Consider the following 13,659-nt stretch of genomic DNA (forward strand, 5'->3'; position numbering starts at 1 on the left):
AACTCACAAGCTCCAGAGGTATTTCTTTGACATGGTTACTGTTTCAGTGCACAAAGGCTTTCAGCAGGACATTTCAAAATTCTATTGTTGTTCTCATCTATTGTGTTAATTGACACGGATACCTAGGCAACAACTGACTTTCTTACTACATTCCAATGCCTTTACAGCAGTTTAGTTGTATCACAGGCCAGGAAAACATCCCCATAAACATATCCCAGGATATAACCTGCAGAATCATCCTTACCCTAACCATTCATTTCAGGGGACTGCAATTTAAATTAAGTGGATTAAAACACTCCTGAACAAAGGCAGGCAGAAGATAGGATTTTAACCCACCTTATCAAGTACACGGCCAAAGAGAAAAAAGATACACCACTGTGTGCCCTTCTCTGAAATCTCCTCTGCAGTCAATTACAGACAGGAAGCAAGACAGGAGGTGTTTTCTCTGGAATTGTACTGGAATGCAACCAGTCAGAGTTATTCAGTAGCATGAATTATAAATTAGTACGGACGTTTACAGTTGGAAAGCACAACAGAAGGTGAAACAATGACTTAAAAGAAGCATGATCTAAAGAGGTGAAACATTCACCCTGCATCATGAGAAAAAAAGGGTTTCCCAAGTAATTTATCATTAAAAAAACCCATTATTATCAACAGAACTTTTCTTGGTACATCCCCTCAAGGCAGTGGACAACAAAACAATCAAACACAATTGAAGACAGCACACCCAGCACGTTTCAGCCACTGTTTGAGCGGGGTCTAGCTGGAGAGACGTCACTCAAGAATTTTCAGGAGATGAAAAGCCAAACACAAACTATTCTTACCTGAGCTTCAGTTATGGTACTTGCTTTCAAAACATTTGTACATCAAGGGATTGCAATTAAATAACTTTCAGGGGACATTACTATGGAAACTATCTCCAGCTGGAGCTGGGGGAGTTTTGTAACAGAGGTGCCCATGGCAGGGAAGCATGGTGGTGCTGTGGTTAAGACTGCTGCCTTGCAGTGCTGCCCTGTTTAGGGCACCTCTGTTACTAGACTCCTCCCTTGCGGTCTGATGGAGATAGTTAGTGCCTGGCTTTTCAGATGGACGTGCTGTCTTCATTTGTGTTTGATTGTTTTATTATCCACTGCCTTAAGATAATGTACCAAGAGAGGTTCTATTTCTAATAATGTTCACGTGGGTTTCCTCCAGGTGCCCAAAGACACACTGGTAAGTTAACCTGCCTCTGAGAAGACTGGCCCTGGTATGAGAGCATGACACAGTTAAATATAGAGAGTGACATCAATGCTAAAGGTAATATAAACAGAGAAATGGCAAAGAGCATTAACAGTACTGTACATCTTAAATAACCCCCAATTCCCTTTTATCTCACCAGTTTGTATGACATTATTTTACTCAGGGGAGCAGCACTGGGGCCCAGGCTTCAATTCTGGACCTGGGGTGCTATCTGTGTGGTGTTTTCATGTTCTCCTTGCGTTTGTGTGGGCTTTTTCCACAGCGGTGCAAAGACACACTGCGAGTGCGTGCTTGTCTGTGTGTGCCCTGCAACAGACTGGCATCCCGTCCGGGGTGTACCCTGCCCTGGGCCTGCTGCTTGCTGGGATAGGCTCCAGTGGTGAGAAAATGGATGGATGCATTCTACTTGGATTGTACACTCATGAAGTATTGCTGAAAGCGTTACAGACTTTGGCCGATACAGGTATACAGTAATATAGTAAGTATATGAGAATAGCATATGCCATTATTCACTGGAAGTTTTTTTTCCCCTGGACATATGTGCATTATGGAGCAGGAGCCGAAATCCCAGTCTCTGCTTGGCCGGAAAGATGAGCTCAGTGGGGGCCAGCTCCGAGCAGCACACTGGAAGAGCCGACAGGGAAGCTGTAACACCCCAGCTGCACCTAATCTGGGTCTGCGGCGAGGTGAGGGAACTTCCGTTTTCAGAACCTCACCTCCTTTCACGAGCACGAAAAAAAAAAAAGTGCTGAAGGCTGAAATGCAAGACAAGCTTGTTTTAAAAGAGCAAGCTTTTTTTTTAAAAAAAAAAAAAGACAACAAAAAAGTAGATTAAGTTTCGCAGCGCCTCACTTCCTTTCCAAGTCTGAGACGCAGGCTGCCTGTCTGCTGCGTCCCAGCTCGCTGAAGGTGTGATTCAGCCTCTTCTGTTTAAGACAACATGCCCTTCACCTCGCGCAGCTGCCGTCTGTTGATGGTGCGCACAGGCACGGGCCCTGCTATCCTCTCTGACTAGGCTTCTCCTCCCCTCTCTTCTGAAAGCAGGAGTCTGGCTGTTTTTGTGGGAATAATCCCAGAGCTAACAGTGGCTCCCAGTCACAAGACAACACCTGTCCTTGACAACAGCACAACAACAACAACAAAAAGGCAACACTCCAGAAATACATGCCACTGAGGCTCTGGAGCACACTTCCAATGAGCCACCCGCTGGAACAGAGCTTGTCGCTGCTTCCTGGAAAAGAAGCACGACCCAAAGAAATGCCACTCTCTTTCAGTCCTTCTCAAGAGCCTACCCCAGTGCCCTCCACCATGCACCTGCTTTGGGTGAGCACTGTAGTGTGCTCTACTGCAACCACTGCCATGCCCAACTTGTCCTTCAGCTCACGGCTGCCCTCTCACAGCTGCGTCATGGCTGGAAAGATGCAACACAGCCTAAATGTGCAATGTACAAAACAGCCATCACTCGAGAGGCAACGGCAAGGAGCCTGTGACTTTCACTTTTCTGTATTAGGCTGCTTCTTCTACAGTATGTTCAGGTATTTTTGTACTCAGGACTGATGCTTGCTGACTGTTTCCCAGAGGCACGTTGGTCCAAAAAGTGCAGAATGTGGCCCATGAAGCAGTGAACAGGTCTACAAGGCTGCAATAAAGAGGAGGCCCTTCGGTAGTTTGAGCAGCGTGGCTGGGATTGCTCGTCCTTACTCCCACAACCCTCTGGGTTCTCGGTATTAAAGGCACTTCCTTGTACTTTCCACTTCTGTGCTCTGGTGTGTGTGTCACTGTTCCTTGTGAAGACATCTGCTGGGTTGATTTATAAGTGAGGATTTTGATCACTTGTGCACCTTGTTGTCCTCTCTATGTAAGTAAAAAGGTTCAGTTCCTCCAGCCTGCCAGTGTAGGACATTGCTTGAATCCTCGGAATGTGGGGAATGCCCAACACCGACGTGTAATTATGTGTTTAATGCTGAACTGACGAGTTTTTGACACAGCTCGGCAGAGAGGAGACACACGCACGTGCCAGGTCGAGTCACTCTTACAGTCACAAAGTTGTTTTTGTTGGGTGAAAAAAGCCGAGCATGACGCAGTGGCTTCTAATCTAAAAACACATATATAACGTGACATTACAATGTCATGTCTCACCACACTGCCGTGAGAACTGACACGGGGCTGTGGGCATGACACATTGGTTGAGGTCCAAGCTAAAAGTGTTCAGGCTTTTCACAAATTTCCTTGGGCTGTTTCCGAGGACACACATAAGCCACTGAAACCAGGCCTGTGTGTGTCTGTGTACCGGGATGACTAGCACTCTGCTTGAGGTATAGTTCAGAGAAGGTGGGATGTTTAGGCCTCAAGCCTTTAAAGTCCTGTACAGTTTTTTTCTTGGCTGTGATGAATGTGATTATGCTAGATGCTGAACAGCGCAGAGATGTTGACTCAGCTTAGTATAGTGTCTGCTGACAAGCACATACTCAGGAGTTTATAAGCAAGAGTTTTCACTTTCTTGAATTTGGGATTCATTGATTTCTTTCGTAAAGGTATTCTGCAGCTTCTTCAATGCTATAACTTTATTCTGAGTTCAACATAATATTCTGTTTCATTGACAGCATAGTATGGCCGCTATACAGCCGTTTACATGAAATTGGTGAAATCCCAAATATGCAGATGTGCCAAGGTTCAACTGTATTTACTTTATCAATGAATTTTAATGACAAATCCTACAACTACAACTGTGATTGATCCCAGAACTACTATTTTCTTCTGACACAGACAAGTACATAGGAAGTCTTTCCCATTCCACTGCCACAGAAAATGTTTTTGAAAAATTGACAGATAATACTTTGAGTAGAAACTTCTCTACAGAAAAAAGGAGTGAATTACTTCGATAGAGTAAGACCATTCACGAACTGGCTGCACTGTATTCGTGCTGAAGGGATTCCTGAGAGGCAGCAGGAAGACCTCTCTGTCTGGCGTCAGTCTGTGCAATACCAGACTCTTTTGTGCATCATTCCCCTTCAGCAGCACAGATGTTATACCTCTGATATGCACAATTAAAAAGCCAATGTGAAACAACGCATTCTCAATGGCTACATCAGATGCAGCTATTTCATTACCAAAGGTCAGCACAACCTAGAATTTTAAGCTACATGTTCAAAACAAGCTGTTGTCTTGCAAACAGTAGACAAGCTGCATAGAAAATTATCAAGTAAATGGGAAGAGTGCTTTTCTCCATGGGATCCAATACCAGTATCAGTTGCTGTTTCAGGATTCCTTCTTTCTTAAGCCAGGATAAGTTTATTCGTTAAAAATGGCCTCTGATTCAGACTCCACTGTCCTGCATGTAACAGACTATTATTTTAGACAGAAACATAGAAAGGTTGTTTTATAAGAGCGCAAAACCCAGCTGCTGCAGAAGGCAGTAGCAATGTATTCTTGCCTCTCTGAAAATAGCAGGAATGACAGTACAAATAAGTATTAACTGTGTCTTTTTTTACCCATATGTCTTTTGTACGGGCAAGAGAGAACTGAAGACGCAATTGAACATTTTTGTTAAAATGCGCCACACACATGCTCACAGTGAGCTTTCCTTTTTACAGCAACTTCGGTATCCTTAAATATTTGTGAGCAAGAAAAATAATCCTAATCACTCACTGCCACAACGTCTATGTAAAAAAGATCTGCTTGCCTGTTTTTCCTTAGTGAACAGCGTTCTCACGCAGATTTCATGCCTCTGCGAGACATACCTGTCAGCCCAAAGCTGTAAGTTGTTTTCTATGTCTCATTCTTTCATATTAGAATGCAGAGATTGTTTACATTCCAGTTTGTCTGAATTCCTGCCTTTTAACGTTTTTTTTCTTCCATCTGCTGTAAACTTGATAATTTTCTGTCTATAATTTTCCAAATGTTGTGCGAATGAAGAAGTTCATGTCCAAAGTACCGGAACAAGACGTTCTGGTAAATTCAGACTGGCATTCTGCAGTCACTGCAAGGAAACAAGACTCCCTCTGCAATGCACAGGAGACTGAACCATTTCAGAGTTTTCAAGCTACAGGATATATGCTGATATAAAATCTGTTTTTTAAATTATTGCAACATACACAATTTTAGGTGATAACCTTGAAGCACAGAGCCCCGCGTGCAGACATTCAAGAGTGTGTAGCTGAGAAATTCTGGCACGGCCCAAACTGCTATACATCTTTCCTGAGTGGGCCTTCATTTTTGGTGGGACACCAGTGTGACTGTGCTGTTCGTGGGTTGAATACGCTTTCCCACAGTTCATGACAGCGTCACAGCTCCTCCACGCTCAGACTCTACACACCAGTGCGTCAAAGAAACAGGCCAATCCGGAGCAGGGGAGGAGTGCGAAATGAAATGTTTGAGTGAGTTAATAAAGAAACTAACTCAACTGAAGTAACTAGCTCAGACAGATACCGAAGAGTGAATCAGCTTGAGACCCCCACTATTCTAACAGAATAGAGTCCGGTGCAGAACATGAAGCTTATTAACACTCCTTAAACATAGGAGAAAGCTATTTTTTTAAAGCCTCATGTAAAATTCTCCTTCCCTATAAAATTCAGCTAACCCTCCTCTGTAATACAAAAGAGATTAAAAGTGAAAAGAAAATTGCCTTTCCTTGTTGTCAGACCTTTGGTGCCTCTGCCTTTCATAACCCATGAAACACGCAACTACTGAACATTCAGAAAATTAGAATCACATTTTGTGTTAGAGCAAAAAGCTTTGAAATTCACCTTATTGTCAATGTTAAGTTACGAGACACATTCTGGATAGAAAAGGCACATAACGCAAACCAGGCTTTTAAATTCAGATCAAGATGTTTGACTCCAGTTCTAATTCATGCCTGATTCTGTGTTTTCAGGCGGATATGCAATTTTAAGATACAACAAATAGATCTTTTGGCAAATGAGATTAAGCAAGAGTTCGCAAAGCCCCCTTGTAGACTCATGCTTAATCTGGAAAAAAGAGGCCAATCAAGGGAAAATGATCTCAACAGCGGAGCAATTACCAGTCTGTGTTACTGCTCCAGCAGCTCCAACTAGACATCGCTTTAGCATCTGTAGGAATCAATCAAAGCTTTGCAAATTTATCTCATTAAAATGGCCTTGCTTCATGACACATAGGGGTGAAATGACAATAAAGAGGTTTGTGCTGAAAATTAAAAATTAGGGATTTTCTTTGTATCAAACTGAAAAAGTGGGTTATAAGACCTATAACCCCCATTTCAGACAGACATGAGCCCTTCACAGGCAGACTGGGCAGCTTAAATATGTATATACTACACACTACCTGCAAACATACACTATACCTCCACATGATGCATTGTACTCATTAAAAATAAATCAGCCTCTCACACACCAATGACAAAAAAGCATCAGACAGCCAGCTGGATTTCCTGCATATTCACCTATCTGGTTAAAAGTACCAAAATTTGACACTTATTTGACATAAAGACACAAACTGCAACACACGAGTTTCTAATCTGGGGACTGTAGACAAGGCTCTGGTCTATCTCTGGACTTCAGACATGGGCCTGACCCTCCAGTCCAGTTTAAAAGTGGTTTCAGAGAAGTGGCTTCTCACTCTTTCTCATGAGGTCTCTCATGGGCGGTGTTGATTTTACGACAGGCCTCCCCCTAGGTTCAGAACCTCAAGCGGACAGAACAGCACTTTGAAGGACAAGGAAGGGCCGAGCTGGCAAGTGACTCCGAGACGGTCTCAGTCTGGGAGTGAGCTACACGCATCCCCGGCAGGGAGGCTACATGGTAGTCCTTCTGTGATTTCTGTTGAGCAAGAGATATTTGAATTCAATTTAAAAGCTTATTATGGGACACATTTGCATTTGTATTGTGGGCTGACAGGTTCAGTTTCTATTTTGTACTAAAGGGGAGCACAGGCCTCCATCACAACAACTTAGCCACCATGTTTCTCAAAAAAGCTACTCCAGCTTCACCATCCTCCCGGCTCTGAGCTGAAAGCAGCTGTCTGGGAATGTGGGCCAGCAGTGCAGGAGGAACAGGGGGCCTCCTCTCCTGACAGTTGCTTCACAAGGCAGCGCGAACCATGTTTCAGAAAACGCAGGCACATCGATTAGGAAAAAGAAAATGACTGAAATACGGACTTGTCTTATTGTACAGAAGTAAATAAAGATCAGATTGGAAGAAAATAAAGCAAAGAGAATCCCTGGCATCCCAGCTTTGTATTGTGTCAATACTTCCTTTTTACATCTCACACTTTGGCTTATCTGTACTGAGAGGACGGTGCTGTATGTAGGTTAACTTGTTCATTTCCTGCGTGCACCTCCACTTCTCACCACGCAGGACACTTACATCGAGTCGGTGCAGTGCTGCGCGTTAATCACACCCATCTGCCGGCTACCGTACAGCTGCTAGGTCAGAGACGAACGTGTGCTTTTATCAAGACAGGAAGCATTCAGCGTGATGGTGACTCAAAACACTCGTGCAAACCCCTTGCACTGAAACAACAAGGCAACACTGGGACAGGCACAAACGAGCACAGCTTTCCAGCTACGACCCACAGGATGTAACCAAAATATTTCAGAAAACACACAATGATGCACAACTTAGACAGCTATGTTATCCACTCAGACACCTTGGTGACCACTTCGCTCTACATCGCCAGTTGTCCCAAAATCAATCTTCATCCCGCAATTCCTGCCCAGACTTAGCAGCTCACAACTAATGCAGTTTCTTGGCACACACCCTCGATGCCCCTCCACTGCTATTTCTTCTGCTTAGATTCTTGTCAGTGTGTGGAATGAAAAATGTATTAAAAACTGCCTTCAGAAAAAGCTTCCCCGAGGTGGACTGGTGACATCACAAAAGGCTCTTCTGGGGAAAGCATGCACTTTAGACCTGCAACAAACTATAGAGTTCGGACCTTAAGGTTGAGGGATTAGATATAGGGAGAGCGTTTTTTTTTCAGAATGGATGGTGAGAAAACAAAGCAGAAAGCACAAGTGGGAACTATGTGGAAGTGTATATATAATTAAGAACAGGAGGAAATTCTTTACGCAAAGAGTGGCGGGAGTGTGAAACAGACCCCTCAGCGTCTTGTTGAAGACTCTGGCTACTCTGGCTACTTTCAAAAATGTCTGTGGAAGATCCTGGGATCAGTTAGCTACCAAACACCAAAACGGGTCAGATGTGCTGGATGGTGTGCTCACACTGGTAATGTTCTGCGTGTCCCTGTAAAGTGCAGTGTACTGACAGGAGAGTCTGTGGGCCTCCAGTGCTGCTGCCTCCTGATCTCCAGCACACCCAGCAGTGAAGAAGACAGACGGTGTTAGCCGTGCTGCAGAGGCAGAAATCGAAGGGGAGGAGCAGCTCTCAGGCCTGGGATCCCCTGAGGGCTGTTTTCTTTCACTGGGAGGTTTTGTTTTCCTCTCCTCTGTGCCCACATGGTCAGCTGTCATTTTACTGTCAACTGCAACTCAGATCTGTAAAGCACTTTATTGTGGCCAAGTATTGTGAAGGGCGCTATACCAAAAAATAACTGATTAACCCATTGATTGAAGAGCACATTACCTGTCCCAGGGGTCCACTTGCGCTTAACCGGACCCTTACCCAGACTAACAGGCTGCTCAGATCAATCTTTACTGAAGTGGCGCGATTTCAAGTTTTCTAGGCACCCCAAAATCTCTGACCGTTTCAGAGCAAAAACGTTAAAAGAGTAAGTCAGTCAATGTTCACACGAGCTCAGCCGGAAGGCCGGCCAGAATGCCCGCAGGCCAAGGACCCCTGACCTGCTGCGGGGGTCAGGAAGCACAGACCCCTGTTCCTCTGTGCCTTCGGACAGGAAGACACTGGCACACACCTGGCAGTAAGCTGCTTTTTGGGAATGACAGGGAAACAAATTAAAGAATTAAGCAATGGGTAATGCAAGCAGACAGAAATTAAACCATTATGTACCTCTTCAATCTATCAAACTACAACGCAGTAAGAGGGAGAGTACATAACCAGAGCACTGATGTGAGTGTCTGCTTCTGCAGAGAGGTATAGAATAGTATCTCTGTGTATCACACCTGTCTGTTAAGGCAGGCAAATTAAACAAACTCCCACCCAGCTATGACACAAAAATCTGTTTCACCTGTTTCACTGACATGGAACAGCTTTTATATGCCTGGCAGCTGAGCAAATACTTCCCAACACTGACCTTATCTCTCAGCCCTTTTCTACTTTAAATAAACTACTCTATTAGCGGTAGCAATTCTGAGTAAACACAAAGACAGGTCTATTACCTTCACTATCAGATACGTCTTTTGTTTCGCCATAACCCTGAAAAATAAATCCACACCCCAGAGTGTGTAAACTCCCACCCACCCTGGAAATTAATCACTTCCCAAAACCATTTAAATGTAATGACTTTTTAAGGTGTACTTCTGCCAGACCTCTCCACCCTGAGCGAAGCTTGGAATATTCTACACTAGGTTCATTAGCATAGAAACACATCATACAAATTTGTTTCAAACGTCCGTAAACTTCATGTCTTTGCGACGGTGATGGCTTCAATTCTGCATGGACCACTCAGTGAATACTCAGTGTACTCAGTGAGCCAAACAAAGATCAAGCGTATACAGCTTTTTTCCACACACTTTCCCACGTACGAGCGGCATATCCATCAGAGGTACCTTCTAGCCAAAATAAGCCCAGCGTCTTTGTAAAAAAAAAAGTTGTGAATGTCAAGCCAGTATACAGTTACATCCACAAGATGCCAAGTTCAAGAATAAGATGGGGACACTAAAAACGTCCCCCCTCTTTCACTGGCACCGACTTTAATAAAAGCCCGTCAACGTTTTGGACCGTTGAACGCATTGCACTGTTTGGCAGACTCGAAATGAGGTCACGCACGCTTGATCACGACAGCGTACGTGTATTAATTACATGATTTACTTTCCGGCAGGTAAGGAGAGTTGGAACAGGGGTCGCCGGGGCCCGCTTTCCAAAGGGAGGGACAGCTCAGAGCGCCCTGGAAAAGCGCCGCGCAGATCCCAGCTCGCCGGGGAGGACGGCAACATGCTGGCGCACGCCGCGGTGCCCGTCCTAAAAATAAACCGCCCGGTACGCGACTTTCTATAAAAGTGCATTTTCAGGAGGGCCTCTTAGGACAGGCTGTGAAAGCAACAGGGCACGGAATATGGTCTCCTCACGACTTCGCGACTCGGGCAGTGGAAAACACGAGGTGGTGGTGGTGGGGACGTTTGGGAGAGCAAGTGCAAACCCCTGTACAGCTCACTGCGCCGGGCTGCTCGCCCGCTGGCGTGCAAAGCAGTGTACCTGACCCCTTCGCCAAATGCCAGCAATCGCTCACGTACGAATGCAAGTTCTGTACTTACCCCATAAGCCAATCCATGACTGCTGAAGAGACAAATCCACTGCAAGCTGGAGGCGCCCTCCTGCTTATCAGTATCCCAACCCCAATCCCGCTTGTTATTCAACTTCTTTCTCCGGGTGCCGGCTGTGTCGCTCCAGTGTCAGCTCGCTCTGCAGCGCCTGATGGCGAGGTGTGGGGTCGCCAACAACAAGAGCATGAACCGTGTCAGCGGAACCGGCGCTGCACCCGAGGCGGGCGAAGGGAGATCTGCATTGACTTGAGGTTAAGACGGTGGTGCTCCGATTGTCCCCCGTTGCCCTGCTCTGAAGGGTAGGCGTTCACCCCCGGCTTGTCGCGGCTCCCCCTCTGCGGATCACAGGACCGGCAGATGCAAGTCCCGGGTACCGCTGATTTGTCCTCGGTCAAGAACCCTGTGCCCAGATCTTCAGCCGCTGCCGCTGTTACGTTCTGGCTCCTGCATCACAGGAAATCCGGAAGTAAACATAGATCCACCCCCCCTCCTTCCCTCCTTCGCCTTATTGCCCGGGACGTCTTCCGTCCCCGGCACAGGCGACCGAGTCCCGCACAGACTTGTGGGACTTGTAGTTTTTATTTCCAACGCGCTGAAGTCTCGGGGTTGCTTCCCCTTCGAAATTACGTCATTCTATTCAAGTGCGTTGAGCCGTGTGTGGCGGGCGTTTTGCATGAGTTAGACTTTAAGTTTAAACTAATATTGATAGTAAAATAGCGAAACAAACTTACTATGAAATACCAATAAATATGTAACACAAAAAATCCTTAACTCGATTCAGAGCCAAAAAGAACAATATACAGTATTACCTCTATATCAATTTTATTATAAAGTGCTTACAAAATACTCTTGTAACAGCAACATCTGGTAAGAAATAACACACATGACCAGCAGAAGGGCAGGAGAGATAATGCAGGTTCTCTATGGTGTCTATTCATATAAACAAAACCCATACTGCGGTTTCTTTGAAGAAACAGCTGGATCAGATTATTGGATCAATTAACTACTATCAAACGGGCCAGAGGGCACGATTGGCCAGTCTTATTTTATTGTGGCAATGATAGGAGGAATTGTTGTTGACTCAGGATGGACACCGAGTGGCAGAGAATGTTTCAAAGTATAGTGAAAACTGTTTAATTAGACTCGTTAGAGGTCTGTTAAACCTGAATAATGACTTGATTTGACCACATCTAGAATACAATGTGCTGTTCCATTCACAGAATTTTCAAAAACGATATAGCAGGATAACAGAGTCACCACCTGCAAACACTCACAAAATCTGCTAAAACGTTAACAGAGATTTAAATCATGTTACAAACGCCACAAACTGATGTGTAAATAGTTCATGCGAGAGATTTACCTGTCGTTTAAGATATGAGGGGCTGAACCACATTTATGGCCAAATTGTGAAATTTAGAGATAATGTCAGCGCCACCTTTCGCTTTACAAAAAAAGTTCCCGGGGCATTCAGCCTGTCAGTATACAGCCGATGTGAAATGAGTGCCTGCCACCTTCTGGGGAACTGGGGGATACGCATCGAATCGACCACGTTTCTGATTTAACGATCACGACTGACATCTTCATATGCGCCTGCTATTAAGGTACTTGCGTCACTGTAAGACATGCTGTAGCGTCTACAGTATATCAGTGGAATAATCAAGCTTTGTGGTTATTTGACTGCAGAAAGAATAGAATAACAGTAAAAAGGTAAATTGATAAATACACAATACTATTTCCAAATCATGATCATCCCGGGGAACTGCAGGTTAAAGGTTTGTTGACCAGCATTAAGGTTGTAAAATTAAAACAGGACAACAAATGTCCCCAGCAGACTTACATCATCAGTTTATTCTCTTCTTGTCAGCCAAAGCGTCCGCGGATTGGAGGGTCTGAACAGCCTTTTGTCTTTGCGAACGAGAAAGATGTGTGAATAAACAGGACCAATGTCCTACCGTGGGTAAATTAAAACGAGTAAAAAATAAACATGCAAATGCACAAGTTTCAGAGATGTTCCTTTAGATTAGCTAATTTAATCGAGTCCAGTGATATTTAAGCAACAACTTCCGCTTCACAAACGATACCCAGCTTGCGTGCTGACGTGTTTTAGTTAAGAGGCAAAGTAAAAACGTTACCCGTCTGAAAGTGTCCAGCTGAACAGGGGTCAGTTGTCAACTCTACAGTTACACTGGATAGGAACCAGGCGAATATGTTACCCTCAGCCCTGTTGAAATGGTGTAGCGTGACCTTGTCAGTGAAATGAAGAGTAATACACCGGTTATACATTTTCTTTTATAGACAACTGAGGCTGAGGGGCAGGCTGTTGCAGGGGGATAGCTAACAGAGTGCATTTCCTGAAATGGCGCAGGCAGATGCAGGCAGAAGGTGAAGATGTGCACATTGCACAGTGTGATATTGCACCTGTGAATGTCAGCAATGTTAACCTTAAAACCTGGACGAATCACAGTGGAACCTGAGAAGCATACACATCAGAGCAGGCTGCTCAGCCTGTCCGGCCCATTCGGCATCCTGTTGCTAACTGATCTGATGATCTCATCCAGCCTTTTCAGGGCATAAGCTTCAGGGTTGTGTAGCCTGCTCCAGGCTCTTTCAGCCCTTGAGTAAACAAAAGTAAACTCCTGTTCTCACTTTCAAATGCACGTCCCTGTCGTTCCCACTTGTGGTTCGTGAGGCGCAGCTCATTCTGAGGACGCTGAGGGGTAGAGCTGGTCTTGAGGGTGGATTTCACCATGGTCTTTGTGGATTGTCAGTACTGGAATCAGGGCTCCACGTAGTGTAGGCTCTCTTTTCCAGACTAGAACGGTTTACTGCCTTAAGCCTTGTCAGAAAAGTACTGCCAGGAAATAATCTTATTTCTCTTATTTCACATCAGCAATATGTTTTGTGTAACATTGTGCAAACAATTTTCTATACGAGGCTTTACAAATATGTTATACTATTTTAAAGTAACATCCTTCAACTTCAAGTCTTTATTGTTTCTATATATCTTCTTTCTGATTAGTTTTGTGTCCATGTTAAGTTATTTG

General features: G+C 44.7%; 1 protein-coding gene across 1 annotated transcript in view; it reads right to left on the reverse strand.

Moving 5' to 3' along the window:
• mob2a (MOB kinase activator 2a) overlaps nucleotides 1-11,077 on the reverse strand; it is a 91,106-nt gene extending 80,029 nt beyond the window's left edge. Inside the window, exon 1 of the mRNA XM_088611717.1 lies at nucleotides 10,607-11,077. Coding sequence (XP_088467843.1) covers nucleotides 10,607-10,623 — 17 coding nt within the window. The 5' untranslated portion in view covers nucleotides 10,624-11,077. The remainder of the gene's footprint in view (nucleotides 1-10,606) is intronic.
• Nucleotides 11,078-13,659: the final 2,582 nt, after the last annotated feature.

The sequence above is a fragment of the Lepisosteus platostomus genome, chromosome 18 (genome assembly GCF_059453375.1).
Source record: "Lepisosteus platostomus isolate fLepPlt1 chromosome 18, fLepPlt1.hap1, whole genome shotgun sequence".
NCBI classification, from domain to species: Eukaryota; Metazoa; Chordata; class Actinopteri; order Semionotiformes; family Lepisosteidae; genus Lepisosteus; species Lepisosteus platostomus.